Below are 26,618 nucleotides of genomic sequence, written 5' to 3'. Positions count from 1 at the left end.
GCTGCTCTCCAAAGTCTAGGGCAGGGGTAGATAGCATGGTGACCTTCAGACTACAAAATGCATCATGCCTGACCATTGGCCATGCTGCCTGGGATTAATTGGAGTTGGAGTCCAATAAATCTGGAGAGTATCACACTGCCTATTCTGGTTTAAGACATAGGTCTCCATTTTGAAATCATTAAAGTGTAGGTGCTGAGGACTGAACCTTGGAACATTCTGCACTTTAAGCTATGGCTTCTCCTTATCCCTTGTAATGGATTAGTTGGTCTTGTAATAGATGTCCTATATCATTCATGTGGTAGGTGCAGGATTGAGTGCTTGAATGTTGTCCCTGCACATACAAGTAGCATGTCAGGAAGAAGGTTTGCACACTTTATATGGACTACAGCTCCTTCTTTTCTTTCTTTCTTTCTTTCTTTCTTTCTTTCTTTCTTTCTTTCTTTCTTTCTTTCACATAATACATATAGCCTGCTTTAAAAGAGATTAGTAAGCCATTTTAAAGAGATTTGAAGAAATGCATGCAAACATGATGTGAATTGTTCTGTGTACTTAATAAACTCCCCCCCTCTCTTTAGCATGCCAACAAAATGCAGTACCTTTACAAAACCCACCATTACAACCAAAGCTATTGAAACGTCAGAGTTCAGAAAGGCCACTAGCAATGGAATTGCTAAAGAACTCAAATCCACTACCACAGAACTTTTGCTTGAACCCAAAGAAAGGCCAGCCGTAAAGAAAGAGATCCCTCTCACTTCCTCCAAAGAAGCCAAACAGAATCAACTGGAAGAGGTGAAGGAACCCCATATAGAGCCGCGTAAAGAGGAAGGGAAAGGTTGCAGAGTCCTGCAAAAAACATCAAGCACCATAACTCTACAGTCTGTTAAAGTACAAACTGGACCAAAGGCACAAGTGAAGGCAGCTTCCTCTGGGCAGGAAGATGATGGGAAAAAGCCAAAGCAACCACTCACAACAGGCTGGCAGGCTGCCCCGTCTATCAGGCCAAGTGGTTTTAGGACTAAGGAATTAGATGACCGTGTTGGATTAAAGAAAAGCATAACTGATGTAAAGAGGGAGACTCAAGGGATCGCTCCCCAGTTTGAGTGTCGCCCACAAAGCCAAGAAGCATTCGAAGGAGAAGTGGTTACATTCAGATGCAAAGGTAAATAGGAGAAAGGCTTTGCCTACAGTTGCAACAGCAGCATTAGGTGGTAAAATACTGAGGCTAGTAGAAGGATCTGTACAACTTTGCAATGCAGGAGGGGCATCAGATTTGTGAATGCTTCTCCATGATGATAAAAACAAAAATGCATAAAACACCTCCCTCCAAGAAGAAAACTAGCAATATAGGGAACAAGCTGGACTAGTCCCCCTGACCCTGCTGAATTGGGGGGGGGGGCGGTATTCAGAACTCCTATCTCCAACCTGCTGACAGAGAAGGGAGAAGGGAGTGCATGCATGTGGTTTCTCTCTCTGAGTGGTTTCACTGCATGTGTGCATGTGGTTGTGGTATGTGTGTGGTGCTAATTCAGGCATAGGCAAACTTGGCCCTCCAGGTGTTTTTGGGACTACAACTCCCATCATCCCTAGCTAACAGGATCAGTGGTCAGGGATGATGGGAGTTGTAGTCCCAAAACATCTGAAGGGCCGAGTTTGCCTATGCCTGTGCTAATTACATCTTCCTTAAATTGGAAATGTACCCACAGGTCCCCAGAATGTTGGGGACCTGTGAACTGGATGTCCCATTGGATAGTTTCCACCATAATTTTCTATTGTTGCCTTAAGAATTTTCAAAACTAGCTTTTCTCCAAAGTGTTGTGTCATGTGTCTTCCTGCTAAGAACACAACAACCCATTTCATTCTGCCCACTATATTCCAGCTTGATGAACTTTTTAGTTTGCTTAATGATGGGTGACCTCTGTCCTTTTTCAGTAACTAGAAGTGGGCTGGCTTCTATTTAAAGTATGAGTAGCTGTACTTTCTGGCCTTCACCCTTCTGGACCAGTGGTGGGTATGGCCAAAAGTGGGTGAGGCTACCCCACACTTTCATACCCATAGACACTTTTTCATGCACTCAACATATGTATGTAACATTAATATATTTTAGTAATAATGCACCTGTGATGAACTAGTTTCAGGGAAGCCCAAGGCAAATGTTGAATGGTTCAAAGAAGGATGCCAAATGGAAGCAGGAGATGAAGTCCAAATATACGAAGAGGATGGAATCCATTGTTTGTGTCTGAAAAAAACTCAGTTGGAAAACAGTGGGTCTTACCGCTGTACAGCCTCCAATGTTCAAGGCCAGGCTTCAACCAGGTGGATATTAACAGTAAAAAGTAAGTACATTTTGGGTGCATGATTGGCACAGATGATTGTTTCAGGACTTTGTGTCAGGGTGAGTGGGGAAAGGTTAAAGCAGTTTTGTTTAAATATAATAATTACAAAAACCTATGAAGCAAGTCATCCATAAGGGCCCACATGATACACATGATACCCACTTATTATGAGTTGGGTAAGATTTCTTGGAGACCTTGACTAATACATAACATGAATGATAGTTTCTTGATCTGGGAGTTTGGGCTGTGGGAATGTGCTGATTTGACCAGACCACTCAAGCGTTTGGGCCCTGCATATTTAAGAAATAAAAAGAGTGCTTCTTTATAACAATGGCAAGCAGTCATAGCTGCTCCACATTTAAAAATAACCTGGTAGGAGATAGCACTTATTTTAAAGTTTGTATTGAAAACTCTATAATACGCTTCTGGCTCTCAGAACAGTTAGTCAAAGGCTAGGCTTTCTATAAGCAATGAAAAATCAATATGTCCAGGGAAAAGAATGTGGATGATGGGAATAGACAGGGAGCAGAGTGTCAGGGGAGAAAGAGGTTAACAAGGAAAGCATTAAGCATCATCTCCCTCTTGCTGACATCAGCTTTTCTTTGTTGCGAAGCAACCCTCCTGAGGACACTTTGCAACAGAGGGCTCATGCAGACTTCCACTTGTACTGCCACTTTCCCCTGGGAAAACCCAATTTTTGCTGCTGAATTGAAGCAAACGTCCATCTTTAGATTGACATTTGCTTTGATTCAGCACTAACAAGCGGATTTTCCCAGGGAAAGCGCCAGGGCAAATAGAAAACTGCTCGGACCCATTCTTTCTAGGCATGGGACAAGCTGAGGTGTGGACGAACGCAGAGAAGGGGCTGTTGGTCTAATGATACCCATGACGACTGCATTGTTACCTATCATTTGGCTTTTCTACATAATAGACTGCAACACTTTATGAAGCCCTTAACCAATGTGACCTGACATTTTGACAATGAAACTTTTAATTATGTATAGCTAGTAAAACACTTACTGTTTAGCTGTCTTTTGTGGGAATTACTTTTCCATTCTGAAACAAGTTACTGGTGCTGGATTTTGCAAACCTCCTGTTTCTAGTGTATCTTCCTTTGCTTTGATTTGTAGGGCCCAAAGTGAAGGATGTCGCTCCTCATTTTTCCACCATTTTGAAGTCATGCAGTGTGAGTGAAGGACAGGATTTTGTGCTTCAGTGCTTAGTTGAGGGTACCCCTGTGCCTGAGATCACTTGGCTCCTCAATGGTAAGTCTTGGTCAGAAAAAAATGGCAGCCCAACTGTCTGTTTCTTGTAACATTGCTAGCACTTTGGTTACCAGCATCTACATATGAGTCAGTGAGGGGGTGGCTAGGGGACTTTGATCGGAACATAGGAAACAACCTTAAACTGACTTAGATCATTTTCCCATTTAGCTAAGTATTGCCTGCACTGACTGGCAGCAGCTTTCTGGCATCTGAGATCGCGAAGCGCTGCCACCAGTTGGTGTACAGAGCTAGATGGACCAATGGTTTGACTTGCTTTAAGGCATCTTTCTGCATTCTTATCAATAGAAGGTAAACACAAGCTGTCTGAGATTAGCAGAGCAGTTCAGGGCAGATTTTTCCAAAAAGGCTGCTATCCCATCACAGTTGCCTACAATATGTGGCACAACTAAGATCTGGCAAGGCGTTCTGGAGCGGGGAAAGAAAACATATTTGCTGCTGTTTTGAAGATTGTCCAGTAGAGGGTGTTTTGTGACAAGGCTGCATTTTTGTTGTTTGCTTGTATGGCCATGAGCTTTATTGCAACAGAATGCAGATTTTAGGAAATGAGATTGAATGTTTCCTTAGTATATATGGTTTATTTCATAAGATTTACAAAAAAGATAAAACAATAAAATCAATAAAAAACATACAAAAGTTAAAATACTAAAAACAAATAAAGATTACCTCAATTTTCTAAGCATCGGGTTAGGCTTGCCTTAACAGGAATGTTTTTAGCAGGCGCTGAAAAGAATACAGTAAAGGCACATTCTTGATCTCAGTAGGCAGGGAGTTCCAAAGTTCTTGTGGTTGATTATCAAGAAAAGTGAATATAGTACTGTATCTTCTCATTCCCTCTATTTCCTGTATAAATCTTTGGTTAAAAGGTATATTCTTAATTACCAGAAGCACCCTGCAGTCAGTGCTGACTACTATCCAGGGGAAGATCATACCCTCACTGTATGCAGCACTGTGGAGAAAGCCCCTTCTCTGCTGGGCATCTGCAGGCCATGATACAGTTAACAGGGCCTCCTATTGCTGATTGCAGTAATCTGGCTAGTTTCTTAGGTACACATATTGATCTAAAGTTGTTATCATAGGGTCAGCAAATCTGCTTAGCTATGATCTTTGCTTTAATGGACAGAATGCATCTTATCTTCAGTGAGTGCCGTGCTGCATCTACACATCTGATGGTAGAGGTGTTTTACTGAATATTTTGATACTTATCCCTTTTGTGAGAAGGAGCAGCTCAGTGGTAGAATGCAGGAAATCCCAGGTTCAATTCCCAGCCTCTCCAGGTAGGTCTGGGAAAATTCCCCATCTGAAATCCTGAAGAGCCACTGCCAGTCAGTGTAGACAGTGCTGAACTAGATGGAGCAAGTGTCTGACTCATTAATTGTGGACTGTGTTTAGTTTATATGCATTTATTCAAATCTGTAGGTTTTCTGGTCACAGAATTCCAGCCAATTTCTTGTAAACATTGAGGAAGTGGCTCCCTGAAAATAAAGCCCACTGAGTCCAGTTGCAGTCTTTCTTAAGTAGTCCTATTCTTAAGGAATACCACTAACTGCCTAGAACTGCCACTTGCTGCCTTGCATCCCTACACAGAGGCTTTTATTCAGACATAACACAGCTTTGCAGATCATGGTTTGTGAGTGGCTGCCAAAACAGGACGTAAAACCATGATTTGAAGCTGATTTGCACAGTTTGTTTTAACTGTAGATATGTCTGAACTCATAAATTGTTCACACATCATAATGAAGGCTGGTGCACCACAGAGGTGAGAATGAACTGAATGAATACTTAGCAGAAGGAAAACAAACCAGGCAAGAAATTCTGCACCGTGGTTTCTTTGCTCTGTGTGTTCGGATGTTCAAATGATAGGGTCAGTTCTTGACTATGATTCGCACAAAGCATAGTTTTGCGTGATGTCTGAATTGAAGCAGAGGTAGTTTGTTCTGAGAGTGGTGCATTGCAAACTTTTAGAGTTCATGAAAATCCTATCACTTGGCCGTTGTGGCCTTGTGGGGTTGGCACCTTGGAAGGCAAAGCTTCTTCTCTGATCAATGACCTTCATTTATACTAGTTATAATAACTATATATTATGTCCCATATTGCAGACAGCATTTTGCTCTTGTCCTGCTTGTAGGCTTTCTGTAGGCATCTGGTTGACCACTGAGAGGAGAGAATACAGAACTAGATGGATGTGTGGTCTGATTCACCTTTGCTTTTCTCGTTCTTACGTTTTTGATGTAGACCTACGTAGACCTACCCTACAATGGATGCACCCGGCAGCTGCCCTCCAAATTTATTTTGTACAATAATTTGTGTCTTTATTCTTCCACATATTCTGTACTATGCTTGTTGAGAAGGTCTAATGGGGAGAAGGAGAGTTATTTGAGTAACTAGCTTTCGAACCATTTAGGGCTTTGGAAGCTCCAGATTAAAACCTTAACCCCAATTGTAAGCCGGCAGGCGATGATGGCTTTCAGCAACAGAAGTTTAAGAAACATGGAAATGTGAAGTGAAAACAGGGACATTATGTATTATCTGAAAGACATAAACATTTTACTTCCATTCCCAGCTCCCAGAACTTGCCAGTAATTCTCATCTCTCTCACTTCTGATCTTGATACATAACTGTTTATACATCACTTGGAAACAGACATGGGCTAGCTTATAAACTGTAGTTAAACTCTGGGATTTCTTGCAGCTTTTCAGCATATACCTTCTAGAAAATAATTTTGCTTAAGGATTAAGTTGGCTAATTGTAATATCCTCATGAATGCAAACAATCTGCTTCTCTCTGTCATGGAAGGATACATTGCAGGAAAGGATAGCTGTCCATAACCAAATAAAGGAGAAAGTTGCATTCCTTGTCCTTGACTGTTAGTTCCAGGCATGCTTAATGGTGCTCATGGCGAAATGGTGAGCAGTACAGTTGCAGTAGTAAGCTTGGTGTTTGGAATTTCCATATTACATTAAACTCTGATCCAGTGGTCATTTAGATTGGATAAACGTCAGTTTATTTTAAAGAAGGGTCCATAATGCACAGAAGGCACTTGCCTTCTGGGCCAAAGAGGTTCCCCACCACTGCCCTAAAGCCTGGGCAAAGAAGTCTATCTTGATCTGATGCTGAAAACAACAACAGTGGTACAAGACATGCCTTGGAGGGAAGGACATTCAAACACTTTGGAGCCACAACAGAGAAGGTCCTTCTGCATCTTCGTTACATCTAGGTTGGCTTACTGCAGCTTCCTCTAAATGGTGGTATCTTTGGAATGTCTTTGGAAGCTTGATTTGGTCCAAAATGTAGTTGCAAAGATGCTGGTGGATGTTTGTCCATATGATCATGTTACACCCACCCTACAATAGCTGCTGTGGTTCCAGTCTTCTTTCATGCACAATTGAAAGTATTGGTGAGCACTTCCAAAGCTCTCCCTGGCTTAGGCCCAACATACCTTAAATAATTACCTCCTCCCATATCATCCTGCCCACTCTCTAGAATTAGAAGGTGAGGCCCATCTTCGTTCCCTTCCTAGAGTAGAAGCACAGCTATATGAAACAAGAGAGAGGGACTTCTTGGTGGCAGCAGCCAGATTATGGAACATACTGCCCATGAGGTATGCTTGGCTGCCTCCCTAACTGTTTGACACTGGCCACTGAAGACCTCTGTATTTCAGCAGGCTTTTTTGACATGGCAGATAAGCTTATACTATTTTAAACTGCTAACTTTGTCTCTCTTTGTAAATGTTACACACCCACACCACACAACTATTGCATGTTATAATGTATATTTATGCTAGAAGGGGGGTGTAAATGTGCTACAAACATACATCTACATCAAAAGGTTGCCATGAGGCTAACATGCCACTCTGAGTTATTTGGAGGAAGGCCAGAAAACAAGTGTAACTAGTGAAACGATTTCATGTTAAGGAGACAGAGGGCTGTATACGAATCTCTGCATGTTTACATATGTATGTAAAATCTCTGCTTGGTGTGGACTTTACGCATAATAATTCACAGTGGGCATTTCTATAAGTTATTTAACGAAATGGTACAAAGAGTTGAAGTTAGCTAAATGACTGATCCTATTGGAAACTTCTTTTGCATTTCAAATCTGTATAAATGGATCCCTGTGTGACTGAGAAGCATTTAATCCTTGACTCTAATGAAATGGTAAGGCAATGAGATGAGCTTTAAAGCTAGCAACTGGCGATTTACGAAGTATGGGTTGGTAACTGGGATGTTCAACAATTTCTTGATTCTCTCTCTCTCTCCCCACCCCCCCTCACTTCTCTAGATCGGCCTATTCAGTATGCACATTCTGCCTTTGAAGATGGACTTGCAAAACTGACTGTTCAAGATGCCTTACCAGAAGATGATGGGGTGTATACTTGTTTGGCAGAAAATAGTGCTGGAAGGGCATCCTGCAGTGCTCAAGTTACTGTCAAAGGTGAGTGCCCATCTTACGTACAGCTTAGAAGAAGCAAATATGGATTAAATTGAAAGCAGCAGCTTTGGCCCTTTTTATTGGCTTATAAGAGATTGCATGGTGTAATTGATGATGCGGTGTGGTGATCAGATAGAATCCTGTTGTATCTTGGGAGTCTGGCTGATACATCTTCGTACTTCTTGGGCCACTTATGAAATTGACAGCATATTTTGAACCGATAAAAAATGATTTCTGTATGCTTACTGATTGAAAAGCCCTTACCTACATATTGACCTTATTAACAGCTCTCAGTCAGCTTGATAAATTTTCATTGCTGAAACAGGGAACCTTGGGCATCTTTGATTGGAATTGCCTTTTTACAGATCTTTTTATTTCTTTGCAGGTTTTATTCTCAGTGCTACTTAAAAGTTGAAATTATAATGCAGGGAAGAGTGTGATCAGCAATGATAATTTGAGAAAGAATGACTCAGCCCTGATGGTAGAGGCTAGAATAGTTTCTCTTGCACTTCATTTTAAAAAATTCTTTTACATTTTGTAGGTTGAAATTAGAATGTTTAAGTTTAATATCTTAGTCCTATTTCGGAGCTCTCATGAACTCTCCCGTCCAGACAGACCACACAGAAACATTCTTAGTTTTATAACTAAGAAGGCAACGTAACCAGAGATGCCACTGTCGTTTTATTTGTATGCCGCCTTTCCAAACCATGCTCAAGGCAACTTACAACATGAAAAAATACATAATTACAACATAGAAAAGTAGTCATAATAAATAAAACATCAAAAAATACACAGCCAAATTGAACACTTGCCAAATAAATCCTAATACGATTTAAAATAAAGAATCAAAAAATTAATGTCAATAACAGCAACACACACCCCAACAATCCCCCACCAACAAGACCCCCAACCCAAGAGTCTGTTCAGCAGCCTCAGCTCTTGCAGCTGTAGTCAGTAAGTTCAGCTGTAGTCAGTAGTTCATGTGTTGCTGTTTTGAGTGAATCAGCACTGTTCATGTGCCACCACTTGGGGGGAAACCAGCACACACTTCCCAACCACATTATGGCCAGCCAGTCATACAATTAAGCAAACCAATGCAGTTAAACAGAACTTAATCTAATCTAATGAGAACCTCCTAGACCACCTAAGGCTATCCAGGGCTTTTTTTCAGACAGAGCTCACCAGAGGTCAGCTCCAGCCCCTCTCAGGTGGATGCCATTGCCATTCTAAGAGAACAAGTTATTGGTGAACTCGGGCACCTCTTTTTCTAGAAAAATAGTACTGGATGTCACAGATTGTAGTTTGGCCTAAACCTCCCACCCACCTGTCAATCACCTGCCATCATATGCCTTCAGGCACAGGACATGTAAACCTGCCAGGCCAAACTGAAATGAGCTCCCGGTTCTTCCTTTTCAACCACTAGTAGAATTCAGAACTTGAAAACTTGGCACCTTCTCCTGTCATCTTGCGGTGACCAAAAAAAGCACCAAATCAATAAAGCACTGGACTATAGCTGGAAAAGAAGAAATAGTTCACTTAAGGGCATGTTCCCAGTGTTTCCTTTGCTGCCATTGCCCCTGTTGCATTCAGCTGATGGCTGCAAAGGAAGAATCAGGAGCATACTTAGATTGTGCTCCTCATTCGCCCTTTACAAGCTGTGAATCACCTGGTCATGTGATGTTGTGTGATTGACAGCCTTGCTCACCAGTCAGTGTTCCATGGAAAGTTAGCTGGATCCAGTCCTTCACCCCTGGTATAAGTCATCTGTATGTTTCAGTTGACCCTACCCAAATTTACCTGGTGCTGTTCTGAGTAGAGTTTGTTTCCTGGATTTTTGGTGTGCTTTTTATGTCAGTCTAGTTATAGGGATACATAGACTAAATGGAGAGTATTTTTTACAGTAATAGACTTAAGTATTTTAAATGTATTGAGAGCCATATGTTTAACATTTTAACAGATTTAGGGCATCCTGTTAAAACCTCATTAGATTGCATTTGGATTCTATTTTTGCTGTCTCAGATTGAGATAGATGTGGATTTTTGTGCTGAAAATAGGCTTGAAACTGGAATTGAAGCTTCAAAAATCTGTGCACATATTCCTCCCATATCTTTAAAGCTCCCTAAAGAATACTTGTGGTATAACACTGTATAATATACAATGTGCTACTGCTCAGGGCTTTGGCTTCCAAGGGTTGGGGAATAAGCACCCACAAATCAGAACACAGATACAAAGGGATAATATACTTGAAGTGTTTCTCTACTATATGACACATTTCTGTCCCACAAATAGCATTCCCATGTCCAATGAAATATCCCATTTGTTGGGGTCACAGAGAGCTGAAATTGATTTTTTGCACCAGCACTTTTTACCATGTTTTAATTTTTGTAAGAGGCAGAAGAGAAATAATGAGTAAACCTTTGGTGTTAGAATTTGATGACAAAGATTTGCATAAGACTAGCATTTTAATCTTAATGAAGAAAGTATTAAGCAAATTCCTATCAAAGAGCATTACAGTATATTCACCCATTACACTTTTAGATGTATTCACCTAATTTCAAAAGTCACAAGACAGTTGGGGTCTGGCTAAGACTGTCTGAGGTTTGTGGTTATGTAATGTGTGAAGTACTATCAAATTATCTTATGATACTGCAGAACCTTTATCATTTGAAATTTGGTATCAGAATCCTTGTATCTGAATTTGTTGTGCCCTTTCTCCTGTATTATATCCGTGTGAACAGCATTTGTATCTGCCAGATGTCTTCTTTGATCCTTTTGGATATGCATTGCTTAAATTAAGTATGTCTGTGTTTGATATTATCCCACAGAGCTTGTGATCTCAGCCACCCAAGAGATTAATATTTTATCACCATCCAAGAGATTAATATTTTTGCTCATCAACTCTCCTGACCACCACCACTCTACCCAAACACAGAGTGGGGAATCCATGTTTGCTAGTGCAATGCATAACACTGCCCTGAAGGAGATTATACAGTGACTGCTTTTTCTTTTTAATTTTACAGTTACAGTGGCCTTAAGAGTACCTGTTGCTTTTTCACAGCTGCTGCTTTATTTCTGTTACATTACCTTTTTGTCATTTAATTCAAAGCGGTGTGCATAGGGTTCCCAGGCAATCTCCCACTCAGTGATTGACCAGCCCCAGACCTGCTTAACTTCAGTAAGGTGTCTGCTTCAGACTATGCCCTGGGACTTTAATGTATAAATCATTTTGCTTTCAGACACCTTGATGATGAATAAGTTGTAGCAGCAGCATCTGCTGACAGGATTGGGGGAAGTTTACCTGCTGCTAAGTGTCTTTAAAGTGGCCCACACATTTTTCCCCTGCAGAAATCTTTCAGAGCTTTCCTTGTTCTTTTATTATTATAAAAGAGAACAAGAACTACTGAACTAAACCAAGGGTTTTGACATTAACTATCTTGTAAAAGGCCCATATAAGCAGCTTGTAAACGAAATGGAAAATAACATAAAGAAAAGAAAGCATGCCTTTATAAATTCCATGGGATTATGGGATCAAGTTCTAAAACTGAAAGCATATTATCAGCACAAAAGGAGATGTTCTGTCAAATGGATGTAAAAATAGCTTGTGTGTAAAGTGCTATCTTTACCCATCTTCCTGCTACCAGGAGTATGACCATCCCTACACTGCATATCCATGTTACATTGTGTTTTTGGAGGTGTTACATACAACCTGGTTAGCAGTTGTGTTGCCCAGATCTGGGTCATTTTATGCTATAGTATGCTATAGATTAGGGTCTCATCCAATGGGGAGCCCTTATTCTGAAGTAGTGCATGAATGGCAGCTCCATATACTGTGTTCCTTTTCAGTTTCCTGCAGCTCACAACATGATGTATTATATCTCTACATACGACAAGTTAGTAGGGCTTTGTTCATAGTTGTGGCCTGCATGAGAGCAGAAGCTTGGCCTAGAGTATAATTTTTACTTGACCCACATCAGATGTCATATATGATGTTAGGTCTGCTGCAGCTCGGCCTGACTTCACCGAAATGGTCCTATGGGCCACATGGGGAGCTTCATTACGCCTGAGGTTGGGGCAGCATGACCAGTTCTGCTGCACCGAGCACCAAGCCTGGGTGCACCACAGGGCATCATGTAGTGAATTGAGCAGAATGGAAGGTGAGAGGTGGTGGGGGTACCAAATTTTGCCATTGCACAGGGCACCATTGAAATTTGAAAGACCAAAGCCCTGCCCTGCCATGCCAGAGGGTCAGAGGTTCCTCACTCCTGGAGTAGATGATGGCTGGAAAAGAATATAATTTCCTTGTATGTGTGGATTTGTTTGTGCACCTTTGTGCTCAAATATTGCATTTATACAAGAAGGCTTGGTGTTGTGACCTAGGGTTCATTCCATTAATTCTCACAACGATTCTTTTAGGAAATAAGGCTGGGAGATAGTTTCTTTCTCAGTGAAAGAATTCAGCAAAGAATTGAATTATTGTATCCCTTATCCAAGATTCTAATTCTTACCTCCTGCACCACATTGGGTCTCTGTTGAAAGATCTCATGGGTCTCTGGAAGGATACTGCTCCACAATGGGGGCTCTGTCTCCATTTATATGGCCTTTCTCCTTGACATAATGCATGTTGTGCATAATTACCTGTTGTGCTTTAAGTATGTTATTTTTACTCATTCATGCATTCAAGGGTGCACTGTGCATGGTTCAAACGCAACAAAATATGAAGTGATACAATGATTTTATTCTCATCAAATGAGACTTGCTCTTATTGATGGGATAGCATTCACACGCTACATTGAGCAGTTTGCATTTTTGTCATAGTTATAGATTTATTTATTTTTGTTACTGCTTTTCATCTGGTAGCAGTTGCCCCTGGGTGAGGAGCCAAGTAGCACAGATCACATCCCCAGGCTTGCAAGGATGCCATTGTACTCTCCAACACTTTCCTGATGAGGGAAAGATCTACACCATGAGGGATGTTGTTTGCACTGCACTTTCTTCTTCTTACCTTCTTTACCTTCAAGGCTAGAAGCCAGGGAGTGGCCACAGATATTTATATAGTCTACCCGCATTAAATGTTTGTGTTGGGTAGCCATAGTCCTCATAATCTGATTATAGCAACCATTCATTGACCAGCAGGCAAGCAGATTAGAGTCACCTGAAAGCTTTTCCCCTGAGAGGCTGCTGTGACCAGTTTATCACAGCAAGAGAGGAGAGAGACATTGCTTGCAAAACCTGTTTCAGGAGCAAAATACAACTTGGTGTTTTCAGGTAGGCTTCCCTTCTGGATGTCTTGGAGAAGTGGGTTTATTCTTGTGTTTGTTTATAGCACAGCAAAAGCATGTTGCTTTCTTGAGTGGCACGCTAAATCAAAATTCTGTGTATATATGTTGTAAATTAATGTGCACTGATTTTTAAAGCAACTCTTGAATATTTTTAGAGATTAAGGGATAGCATGTGTGCGTGAGTGTCACACCTATTATATAGGAGGGGGATTATTGGTTTGTTTTTGTTTTATTATGTATTTTGTGTTGTCATACTGTCTTTTTTATTGTGAACTACCTTGTGAAGGGCAGTTTACAAATAATACAATTATTATTATTATTATTATTATTATTATTATTATTATTTATTATTTTACTATTAGTTTCTGTCATCTGCCAGTGTTCCAGGACCATCCAGAATGCAAAACATTATGTTGCATGTTACTTTGTGAAGTAATGCAATTTATGGAGAACACTGAGCTTAATCTGTCCATTCATGGGAGCACTTGTCAAGTCTGCCTTAAGATAATTACACTAATTATTATTATTATTATTATTATTATTATTATTATTATTATTATTATTATTAATACTCTGCCCATCTGGCTGGGTTTCCCCAGCTACTCCTATTGCTTCACCTTACAACCAAACAATGTAAGGAGGTGCATTTGATCATACTCAACACTAAAGCATGATAGCAGACCCTGTAGTTGTAGCCTTCATTCATACAAGAACTCGAGTGACCTGTGTAATTATCGCATGGAAAATGGCAACTTGCTGTTATGTAAACTGTGCAAACATGTTTGAGGCTGCATTTTGTTTTCTCTGTGTATGAGTGAGTAACTGCCATATGTCGACACACTCATGCGTCAAAAGGCTTTGTTGCATATTGACAATGCTCTCTTGGAAAGCAGCTTCTTACATTTATTTAATGTGCACGTCTAAGCATGATGTGAGAATAAGTTGTGTAATGAAGCACTGTGGCATATAGATATGGGAGTTGTATATAAGAATACACCCTTAGTTTCTGACAATGAATTTTCTATTCTATGTTTGTGGGGAAGGTGTGTGCATGTGTACAAATAGACACTGAAATAGTAGTTGCACTATTGTTGTTGCTGTTTGCTTTTCCCCTCCATTGAAGTGGGCCCAGATGCTCACTGTGATAAAGAGAAATGCATATACATTCTAATGCTGGTTTAGTTATCAGTCTTGCCTGTCCTCCAATCTTTGGAGGAGCTGCTTTGCCTTGGAGTTTTTTGGGTTTTTTTAGCATTGATTCCCTTGAACATTTCTTTCCTTAAAAAAGAAATTGCAAAACATTTCCAAGGATTATGGTAGGTGAGGTGGTTCATGATGTCCAAAGGCTTGCTAGTCATTGTTATTCTCAGCTGAAGTGCCTGGCACACTGCAAAAACTGGCTTTCCTTGAGCTTAACCTGGGACATGAAGTTGCATCTTTTGATGAATGCACTTCCAGAATTGCTCCACTGCTCAAATTTTGTTTCACTTGTATTTACCTTTAGCATGTATAACTTTCATAAAGTGAGCAAAGTAGCCATATAGAACTTGCACACACCTACGAAGGACCATATAATGGATGCTTCTAACCCTATAATTACAGCGGAAGCTTGGAAGTAGTTCAAACTAGCAGTACTAACATGCTTCTTTGTAAATCTTAGTAAACCTCTTTCCATTATCATATTCCAACATTCATATGTTTTACTGGCAGTTGTGTGTAATTTCATTACCTGAAAGACAGAGTACAGTACAAACTTTGAAATAAATAGTTACAAAATAGCTGAGGTCCTAGTTGAAAGCCTCAGGCCTTAGAGATGGGACACTAGGTTCCTTTGCGTAGATCAAGAACACAACATGCAAGAGGGCCTAAAATATGTTTTGTTATATAAAACAAGCTTGAGAGAAGTCTGCTAAAGCTAGTATCGTGGTTCTATGGGGTTTCGTTTTGTGGGATTTGTTGTTGCTTGGTTTTAGTGAAACATCAGGTTGTCTGAAAAGGAAAGTGAACAGGAGAACTTGCGGCGTGAAGCTGAGAAGCGGTCTTATGTAAAAGCAGGTCCTTTTAACTAAATTTTGAGAAGAGAAACTGTCTTGCTCTAATGGGGGGGGGGGAGTAAATGTGACTGGACAGTATGATGTTGGCTTCATGTCCACTAGATCCACACATTCACACGTCTTATTTACCTTATTGCATGGTTTGACATGTCAGCTTTAGCACCAAGAGTAGAAACTGAAATTGTTTTTTAACTTGAACTGAACATAAATCATGGTGAAGTTTTATCTTCTGTACCCAAATTGAACCAAACCTACAGTGACTTTTGTTTTACATTGACTTTCTGCCCGACACTTCCTATGTTAGTTTGATTTTTGTGATCATTCTGTGACGTGTGGCATGGCAGGGTGGGGCGTATTCCTTTTTAACATGGTAAACTGAACACCTTACTTATTACATGGTAGTAATCCACAACCTAATTGAGAACCGGATCACTTTGACTGTACAATCATTTTCAAACTCACAGGGAGGAGGATGTGAGGATAGAAATATTCTTGGCATCCTTTCCTGACCCGGTTCAGTGTGAGCAGACATGCTTCCCCTTTGTGCATCCACTCCAAACAGAGAAAGCAAGAGAGGAGGACGTTTCAGGGGCACTTGTGCCATCAGTGAAACTGATTCCTAAGAGGAAGCCAGAGCACGTCTGTGTTGTTGCCTTCCTTTTGAATTTCATTTCTAGTGGAGCACAATTAAAGGTTGAGGGGGTTGGACAAAATTGTTTTGCAGAATTAATGGTGGTGGGGTACCAGTTGGCCATTTGTAATCTAGGAAATGAGTTAATATGATGAGGTGGAGTACAGGGATCTGCCCTATACTGCAGATTTTGAACAAAATTTGGAGTTGAAGTATTGGCTCCTGCTGTTTCCTTCCCTCAATTGTGTATATGTCTCATTTGGTTTAGGAAGCATAATAATTTTCTATGTATTTCTTCTGGCCACAACTGAACACTCCTGTCCTTCCCCAACCAGCTTATTTTGATTCCTTAAGAGACAGTTTGCAGTTCTGATAGTCCCATGAGTATTTCCTATGTTTACATCCATGCTTATTTATTTGTAAGATACTTATAAATCAATGTCACATAAAAATGTCATTATGGCACACAATAAAATAATTAAAACTTCCTAAGATTATAAAATCATAAAATACAGAAGAAATGACCAACAGTGAATCAAATTAATTTTCTAAAAATGCTTGGCGAAACAAAAACATTTTTGCTGCCTTTCACATGGAACAACTCAAAGCAGCTTCAAGTATATTAAGGCTATGTTGTTTAGAGGTACCTTCCTTTAATGGGAGGCATTGCAAGATAAATATAGCATGGTCCTACATAGCAACTAAAATCCTGTCTAGTGCACCAGCCTACTTTGTGTAAAGGCCATCTTTGTTATTGCCACTGCCTGTTCATGCATTGACAAAAACCATATTCTAGATACAGCAATTTTTTTTTGACTCTTGCAGGCATGGCCAAACTTAGCCCTCCAGATGTTTTGGAACTACAACTCCCATCATCCCTAGCTAACAGGACCAGTGGTCAGGGATGATGGGAATTGTAGTCCCAAAACATCTGGAGGGCCAAGTTTGGCCATGCCTGCTTTAGGGGAACTTTTTGACTTTGGGAGCCAGGTCTTTATCTGGCACCACCCCACAGGGCGAAACAGGTGGGTTGTTTCGCCCCTGCCTCTATATCCCTTGCTCAGGATTCCCAAACTTCTAACAGCCAGCTAGCTGTCATGTACTTTAGAATCACAGCTCAAGGGCTGTTCCCAGCCCTCTGCTTGGTGCTTTGGGAAGTGCTGAAAATGGGCCTGGCAAGCATTTCTTTCTCCCCTCCCAATCAAGAAAGAAGGAGCACAGATGAAGGAGGAATTGTCCAAATTTCCCCATCAGTGTTGCAGTCAAATCGAACTTGCTGAATATTGGACTGCCTTTAAAGAGACAGATCCTTCTAAAATAAGCTCAACTCAGTGCTGGAGAGTATTTTTTTATACCTTCTTTAAATGCTATCACATAGTCTTGAAAGGAGTACAGCCATGGGGGAAGGGGGAATGTTTTAAGTTGGAAGGGGCTGGTGCAACTAACATGACAATTTATGGGCTGCTTGCATTTCTCTTGATTTAAGCCAGTGGATGGCAGGTTGAATGACACAACCATGCAGCTCCTGCTCAGTTGTTGGTTGTCTTGTATATATTTATGAATTGGGGAGAAGATTCTCTGTCTAAAAGGTATATCACTTAATGCAACAAGAAGAATTAGCTAATTAATAGAAATCTGGATGGGTTTGCATGTGTACCCTACTACACTTTATTTAAGAAATTGCCTCCAGATTTATTGTTTGTATCTGTAAAATTGAAAGCTGAAAGGAGGGTATTCATGAAAGAAAGAAATATATCAGTGCATGTAGATTATAACAAGACTTCTACATTTTGCAACTTTAAAAAAAATCAGATAAATTTTATATTCTTGTTCCATGAAGCTGTTTTTTCTTTTTATGGAGCTGACAGTATTAGAGTATTAAAGCACTGTTAAAATGTGGAGATTAGATGTCAACCAGAATGGAGATGAACGCTGTGAAGTATATAATCTTATTTGGAAGCTGTTCTGTGACTACTTGGCTGTGTATAATTGTGTGTGATTTCTCCTCTGTGAGCTTAGCAAACCAGCACTTTGTGAGTTAAGTCTTTTTCCGCAGTTCAGTTGATTTATTGGACTCGGAGCCAACACAATATTTTAATCACCATAAATGGTCAATGTTGCTGAGCATGTGTGTCTGCAAAGGATTCAAGCTAGGCATTATTTGGCTGCATTATTGTATGGCTCTGGCAAACAGATTCTTCTGGTATAATTAGATCTTTTCCAGAAACTAAACACTACAGAAGATTATTCACATTATACTCACTTTAGACTCAGTTAAATAGGAAGAGAATTTACTGGCAAATAATTAAGATTGCTATTTGGCTACTTTTGAACCAGTCTGCTCTTGTTGTTTGCAGGGCTAGTTGTTAGTTTCATGCTATTGGGTGGTATCAGTTCATTTGAATGTAAATATGCATAAAGGCAATCCCAGCTTAAAAGAGTCCAACCTAGAAATAAATGTGAATTATAGTTTGGATTGAGTGTTAAAGTATTATGAGCAGCATGCATTTCCCTCCCCCTTTTCCTTGTTTCAGTAATGAGCTACAGTGGTGTCAGCAAAAGTTCAGTCCCCCTCAACTTTCAAGAAAAAGCTTGAAGCTGGACCAGTTTCTCAGAGTTTTTGTGTTTGCTAGATATGCTGGTGGTAGTGATATTCACAGGAGATTTAAGAGCTAAGAATATAAATGTTGCCATTCTTGGCCACAAGAGTGGCCCATGGCAGTTAAAAACTACTGAGGCTGTTGAGATAAATCAGTACAGTGATTATGTTATCTTTTGTTCTGTGGATAAAATAGAGGGCATGGGGAAGGGTAGCTGTACAAAACAACAACAACAAACAGTCCTTCCCCATACAGTTTGGATACCATTTTAGTGTACTTAATACAGTAATGACTATAAGTGAATGATGAGTGACTACTGTCAATGGAGATATGCCCCTAAACCATGTGTTGTCAATAAGCACCCCAAAGTCACAGGAACAGATTTTGTGAAACCATAGAAATTGCAAGTCAGAAAACAGCACTTCTCTAGATATGGGCTAAGGGATGGTCTCATGTAATTGAATGCTTACATACTAAGTTAACCATCATCAGCACAGACTGGTAGATGGAACAGAAGGGGCTATGCAGTCATCTGGTGGGCTAAGCATGCAAGGGCCCTTTGAAGGGCTTTTGTGGAAATATGTGAGATGAACTTTGTACAATGATGATAATTAGGATTTATAAGAATCCCTAAGAACATAAGAAGAATATGTCTGGATTAGGCAAGGGCCCATCCAGTCCAGGTTTCTTGTTCTCACAGTTGTCAGCCAGGTGGTCATGGGAAGCCTTCAAGCAAGACCTGAGTGCAACAGCAACTCTCCCTACTGGTGAGTTCAAAACATCTAGGCTGCTTCTTGGTGTTGCTTCTTGGACTATGGTAGTGGAAAGAATGGGTTGCATCTACTGTTGGTCCTATTCAGAGTAGACCAATTGAAAATAAAGTACATGAATGAGCTTGGTTCGTTGATTTCAGAGGGTCTACTCTGAATATAACATAGTTGAATAGAGCCCATTTCCTCTGCCACCCACCCCGTAAACAGAAAGTCCATCATCCGTAGGTTCTGTGGATAGATTAACCATTTAGTTAATCATGACAACAGCACTCTTTTGTGGATTAGCTACTAGTTAAATGTGTGATATGTGGGTGATTTGCACTTTGACTTAGAGTGCTAATTACACCATGAAATGTCCTTCAAAAATAAAATAAATACCAGAAAATTGAATAGTTTCTCTCCCCCCCCCATAAGTTTATTGTTTTATTTTTACTCTTCTACTGTGAAAAATGCACAGTGTAAGTGTTAGGCTAAGTAAAAAAAGGTGTATTTACACTGGGGAGGAAGGCTGTGTGGTCATGTTCATGCATTCCATTTTGCATTGATTCCCAGAGGGATAGACCACGGGAATCTTGGAGTTAGCACATGAGTCAGTTTCCTTTCAGCTGGGCATTTTCTTGGTGATACTACTTACACTTCTGGTTTTGTAGCAAACATCAAACTGAAGGTCCTGGGAAACTTTAGTGTAAGTCATGCTGTTAGGTTAATTAAGATTGAATGGAGGCTGCTTTTTCTCTGCATGATGAGCCTCACTTCCAAACGTGGAAACTGTTTTTAGGAGGAAGCACTTGAAAACTTGAATCTCTGTGGAGCTCATCCGTGAAGCATAGTTTGTGTGACTTGCAGTGATAATGCCCACAAATGAAGTGCTGGACCTCTTCATTCAGATCCAAGTTACTACATTATATAAAATGAAATGTTGTGTGGAAATTAACTGTGAATGTGTGCTTTTATTATTATTTTTTAAAAGGATATGGGATTTTAGAATTTCCTTTTTCTTCTTCTTTTCTAATCTCTCAAACTAAGCATGGATCTTTTTAGACCAGTAAATGGAAGTGCTGCTTCTCATTTCCCCCATTTGAAATCTGAATCTTGTGTCATTGCAGCTTTTGTGGTATCTGAAGGGATAGTATCAAAACCAGAAGGAAGACATGCATGTACAAATCATTGAGTTTTTTGTGTCAATAAGAATATACCAACTGCATGATGTGGAATTTAATAAAAGCCAATGGGAGCTTTTTCTACTAGTCTTTGGGCACTGGTTACATAATTTTGCCAAGTTCTGTGTATGTTTAGAGCTTTGGAAGTGTTTTATACATGTCTACTTCAAAAGCAAGTCCCACTGAAGTCAGTGGTGCTTACACCCAGGAAACTGGATTTGGGTTTGGCTGTCCCTCAACTGGGTTTGGGTTTGGCTGTCCCTCAACTCAGAGTAGCTGATGTTAAGTAGTCCTTCAGTTTTCTGTTCTTTGAAACCTAGATTGTGTCCCAGTGAGATTAAGATTCTGTTACTGATCTAGGGATTTGGATCAAATCTTCTTGCTGGCCCTTCGTATAACCATGTCTAGATATGAATAAGAGGGTAATTTAATCCTCAAAGCATTTTTGATGGCATGTGTCCCACTTAATTAAAAAGAGAAAGTTATGGACATATCCATTAATGAGAAGAGTTTTATACAGGGCACAGTTGGGAAACTGCTAGTAGGAATATTCCCATGTTAATACATCCGAGACAGACTAAGGAATAATGACAAATGGTTAGTGGAAACATACTTTTTTCATAAATCACAGAGGATCTTTGTTTTGGTAGCAGAAGAGACGACTAAGAGCCCTGTAGTATCTTTAATGACTATATATTGTGGTATTAGGTGTATGAAATAGTTGCCTGAAAGGGGTAGGTATATAGATTCTGAATAAATAAGAAAGAGGTAAAATGTGTTATTGCATTAAGTGATCTCAAAAGCTTAAGCAATGCAGAAGTTGTGTTTCCCCTTTTGTTGAGTACAATAAGACTGAATAACCTATGGTACAGGTGTTTTATCTGTCAACCAGCTTAAAGCTGTTCGTTATAAAATTGTCTTAAGTAAGTTGCATTATTGCATGTATGCTTATAATAGCACTCATTGAGTATGTGAGGACATATCTGTTAACATGCTCTTATCAGAAGCTTTTAAAAGCCTCATTTTTCATGTTTCTTTACTTATTTTGAAGTAGACCATGTCTGGAATTCATATTTTTTCAACCTGAATGTCGGTTAAAGATTAGAACCAAATTAACCTAATAATGCAATTTAGCTCTTCTGATTGGGAATTTTAAACCTCCCTCCCCCTCATAATGTGAATATAGTTAGTGTTAAGGAAGTGTATTATGCAATCAAGGAAACGTTTTCTTAAGTATTTGCGGGGCCTGTTATTGCTCTGTGTAGGATTGTGTTCTAAAGGCTGTAGATTTGGGTTAGCCCTCCACTTCCCTCCTTCCTGTTACTACAAAATAAAAAGGAGCTGCCAAAAGCATTCAATTTCAGCCAGAGACCACAGGCAACCTTGCTTCCTGAAGGGGATTTGCATGATCATGCTGGTGTGGGTGCGTGTCCCACCCCCCACCCCCCGCCATGCCACAGCAATCATGACTATTGTAGTTTTCTGAGAGCAACTTTCTTTGTTGTGGCTGTTCATATAGTTATAAGTATATACTCACAAGGCACAATCCTATGATTCCTGAGTGATTGTCTCAAGGGGAAACAGGATATTTCAGGTCTCTCCTAGCTGAAGGTAGCGAGAGAGGTCCTTCCTTGAAAAGGGAACTCTAACCTTGGAATCCTCCTCCCTGCGGCTTCCAAAAGGTTTGCAGCTAGTGCTTCTCCTACTTTGAGATGACAAAAACTAGGTGTGCTGGGGATTTGCTAGGAATGTCCTGGAAGAGGTTGTGGATCCACAGAATCCAAATCATTTTGTTTCACTGATGTGCCCCTGGAGCAGTGGCAGGACTATGCCAGCCCTGGAGCTGGTGTTATATATTTCCCTCCTATACCTCTCAATGGAAGGAAAAAGCTTTGGTAAATAAAAACTGTTGTAAAAGGCCTAATAAAAAGGGGAAAGCTACACCCTCTTAAAAAAAATCCTCCCACCCTCCCATTTTCTCTCTCTCTTTCCCACATTATTTGAATTTAAGGCAAAAAAAATTAAGTATGATAGAAATAGATGCACAGATTTAGTCAATATTGCATTTTTTTAAAAAAATTAAAGAATTTTCAACAGAAAAAATATATTAGGGGGCTGTTTTCTGTTTCAGAAAGAAAACCCTCTGTTCCATACAACTGCCTCTTGCTGCTGGATCAACAATAGCAATGGACTTTTTTTTCATTGGAAATGGTCCCTGCCCCATTCCGTTTTTGTTCCAATTAAAAAGCAGTTTATTACTTTGTACAAGTCTTTCCTAATTTGAACTGTTGTCTTGTTTGTTCAAGCAGAAAAGAAGAGCAGAAATAAACCTCAAAGAGCACATCCTGCCCCAGTCAACAAAACCTTCCCTCCAATCTTCCTAAAAGGCCTAAGTGACCTCAAGGTGATGGATGGAAGCCAAGTGATTATGACAGTTGAAGTTTCGGGTAAGAGCCAGTGCTTATTAATGGATCATGGTCACCTGTTTTGAGGTTTGACAAGGCTACTTTAACCCAGCAGTTTCTCCTCCTGGTTTCTAGGCACTTTTTTATATCCCAGTTTTTCCTTCTAACATTTGGAAAGTCAACATTTAGGGAGGCTTGTCCTGGCCAGGAAATTTCATGCATATCTTCAATAAATTTGCTTATTTTAAACATATTTTGCTCTTAACCCATCCTAAGACTTCAAAGATTAGGCAGACAATAGGGTCCTTTCAGACAATATGTTTTGTGTGGCTGGGGTTTTAATTTTAGTTTGCACTGGGGCATTATCTGCCACATATGGTATGTTTTAAGGCCAGTGCTGTAACCCACCCACAGCCCAGTGGAAAGTACAAAAAAATAATCCATATAAACCCTTCTTCCATCTGCATGTGGATGGTATTTCCAGCCACTGTCTGCGGAGTGGGGAATAGTCATTTAAAATGTGTAAAAAGGAGGCTATAGAGAAATCTTTATCTGGAATTTATTACATCTAGTGTGCTTTGGAAAACCAGAATTGTGGATGTCTTTATGTGGGTGCATGTGCGACTGCAGAGGAAGTGGAAGGTTTTTTTGGGGGGGGGTATCATTGTGTACCATGGGACTGTAAAGTAGGCTGGAATCTGACAATTCCATAGTGAGGAAAGCACAAAAAAGGGACTACATGCTACTTCTGCATATGCTATTATATAGATTTTGCTGCAGACATTTCCATAAGAAGGGCAGGTCTGCAATATGTGCATCACCCCTTCTCAAGGACAGATTTGCATAAGATTTGCATAAATTAATGTACATGGATAGATGCAAATTTAGAAATAAATATTATAATGTAAATAAAAATAACAATACAAAGGGACAGAGAATCTGTTGTCAGGTGAGCTGTGGATGCAGACTGGGAATGGACTACTTCAGGGCTCCTCCCTTCATGGGATTCTTTATCGATATTCAGCAGCTGGACTGGACAACCCTTCAAATAGAGGACACCATCAAATAGTAGACTGTCCTCTCACTGATCTTTCAATAGAGGACTGCCTCCTGTAAAGAAGTACACATGGCCATCCTAGTATGGGGGCAGTAGAGCCGAGGATAAGAGATGAAAGATGGTGCAGAGCCTTGTGGCTCCTGGATTCACAGGAAAGCATAGGACAGCAGGAGGGTTGCTAAATAGCTAAACCTAAGTGCCATTATATGCAATATGCCCTCAGTGTAATTTTGAGCTACCTGAATGTAGCTGAGAATAGGTCTATTTTAAAAACCTATGCAAAAGGAAGTCAAAGTGAGTTGTTTGTTCCTCCTTATCTCATGACTGCAGTTGGCCTAGTAGAATAGCTCGCACGCTTCCGTTGTTGCTTATGGTTTATCTCAAAGCCTTGTGTTTTGTTGTGGCTCAGCTAACCCGCCTCCTGAAATAATTTGGCTGCACAATGGGAAAGAAATCCAGGAAACGGAGGATTTTCATTTTGAGAAGAAGGGGAATGAATATAGCCTGTATATCCAGGAGGTATTCCCTGAGGATACTGGAAAGTACACCTGTGAGGCTTGGAATGACTTAGGAGAAATTCAGACTGAAGCAACACTAACTGTACAAGGTAATTCTTTTCTGTCCTTCTCAGCATTATTTAGCATTTGTGACAGCGACACAGGAAAGCATTCTGCTGTACCCGATGAATGACAGTTTCAAAGAGAGAGGAGAGAATTCAAACTTTCCCCTTGTAGTTTCATTTTCTGTATAACTTTCTGAAGAATTCTGCGTATTTAAGAATCTACTCTAATCTCCAAACCAGGAAAAGTATAGCAGAGTATAAAATCAGAATATAAGGATGTATGTAAAGGTTGTAGATTGCTTCTGCAAAAATTTTGGAAAGTTAGGCACGTGAGTGTCAATAATAAGCCAGGGATAAGACAATAAATGACTATGTTATCTTCAGTACCAGAGACAGCATACCTCTGAATTTCATTTGCTGGGGAGCATGAGGAGGAAATTGTTATTATGCTTGTGTCCTGCCTGTGGTAGGCCGCTGTGAGAACAGGATGATGGGCTAGATGGGCCTTTGGTCTGATTCAGCCACACTTTTCTTACACTTCAAGAAACTTAGCAGTCAATAATTAATATGGCATTTTAAGATCAAGTTACAGTCTGCATTCATCTGTATCACTGTTATGTCTCTTCCTTGTGGATCCTCTCCTTTGTGGATAAAGTAACAATATAGATGGATGGATGGATGGATAGATGATAGGGTGGGGAGTAACACAGTATTATTGGAGGTGTTCAATTTCACCATGGTTGACAGGATCAGGTATTTCTTTAGGCTTTAAAGTTAAAAATTTCTGGAAATCTGCTTAGCCCAGCTTATATGGAAACATCCTTGATATTATCGTAAGTGAGCATGAGGAACTAATCCAAAAGGGAAGTGTAGACAAGCCACTAAGGAGCACAATGAGTGATTGCCGTGAATTTTTTGTGGACAGAAAAATGCAGATAGGGAAGCCAAAGCAAACTCTACATCAGTATCAGAGGGGAAAGAGGAGTTAAAAGGAGTGCTTGGTAAGGTAACTGCATGGATGATGCTTGTTGGAAATATTTTATTTATAAAAATATTTATAGACCACTATATCGCCATACTATATTTTTGTAAGGAAAAATATCGTCACACTGCAGTTTAGGTGGCTGCTGATAAATGGCCATGGTGACTGCACCATGAGGACAGAACAGCAGACAGGAGGTGGAGGCAGATAGGTGAGCAAGCAGGGACAAGCAGAAGGTAACTGGAGGCAGGCAGATAAGTGTGGCTCACACTTTACAAGCCTTCCTGCTCTCCTCCAGGTGCTGCCACTGGTTGGTTTGGGGGATAGTGTGCGAATGAGCAGGCAAGCAGAGTGAGTGGGGTAGGGCACCACCAACAGAAAGAAGTGTGCTTTTCTCCTTTTCTTTCCCAATCCCCTTGCCCGTGGCATCGGTGAAAGGGGGTCTTGGGGCAAGCTGTGAGAAGAGACGGGAGCTTGAGGTAAACGATGGGAGGATGGGAATTAGCAGTGCCTATGTTGTATTCATTTTGTCACCTGCTTCAAACATTTTTATTTAGGCATTTTTGTTTATGCAAACAGGTTACCTGTGTTTTAACTTTTTTTTAGCTACTGCCACTTTTTAACATATTCTGAACATCTTTAAATTTTCTGAACATCTTTAAATATGTTTTTACTGTTGTATTTCATATTTTTGTAAATCACTTAGAGGATTTTTTTACAATCAAGTAGTATGTAAATTTTCTTAGACACAATGGAAATAAAAATTGGTCTACAAGCAAATATATTGTTCTTTACTGTCCCTATACTAGAGGCCATGCAATAATTCTGTTAAATGGCACTTAAATTCATGTTGTTTTTCTTCCTAACTTAAACTTTGGACCCTTGGAAAACTTGTTCAGAAGCCAGACATTCTTCTGGCTTTTATTGCTAGGGTCATAAAAATAGTGGATATCTGCAAATACAAACAAGCCCTTAAAAGAAGGCTGATTCTCCCTAGATAAATCTCCCTGTTATGGCTGTACTCACTACTAGAAGAAAGGGAGATACCCTTAGCTAAGGCCCCAAGCT

The 26,618-nt window shown here is 40.1% G+C and overlaps 1 protein-coding gene across 15 annotated transcripts in view; it reads left to right on the top strand.

Annotated features, from left to right (window-relative positions):
- MYLK (myosin light chain kinase) overlaps positions 1 to 26,618 on the top strand; it is a 170,560-nt gene that overhangs the window by 74,327 nt on the left and 69,615 nt on the right. For 9 of the 15 annotated variants that reach the window (XM_083487819.1, XM_083487804.1, XM_083487821.1 and 6 more), the window contains 6 exons: positions 576 to 1,159; positions 2,130 to 2,333; positions 3,464 to 3,598; positions 7,898 to 8,050; positions 22,851 to 22,991; positions 24,416 to 24,613. In XM_083487819.1, the coding sequence (XP_083343945.1) occupies positions 576 to 1,159; positions 2,130 to 2,333; positions 3,464 to 3,598; positions 7,898 to 8,050; positions 22,851 to 22,991; positions 24,416 to 24,613 (1,415 nt within the window). The remainder of the gene's footprint in view (positions 1 to 575; positions 1,160 to 2,129; positions 2,334 to 3,463; positions 3,599 to 7,897; positions 8,051 to 22,850; positions 22,992 to 24,415; positions 24,614 to 26,618) is intronic. The other 6 variants (XM_083487817.1, XM_083487807.1, XM_083487805.1 and 3 more) reach the window with 1 other exon arrangement.

This window comes from Podarcis liolepis (assembly GCF_965112155.1).
Source record: "Podarcis liolepis genome assembly, chromosome: 1".
In the NCBI taxonomy this organism is placed as follows: domain Eukaryota; kingdom Metazoa; phylum Chordata; class Lepidosauria; order Squamata; family Lacertidae; genus Podarcis; species Podarcis liolepis.
This window is presented reverse-complemented; position numbering and strand designations above follow the sequence as displayed.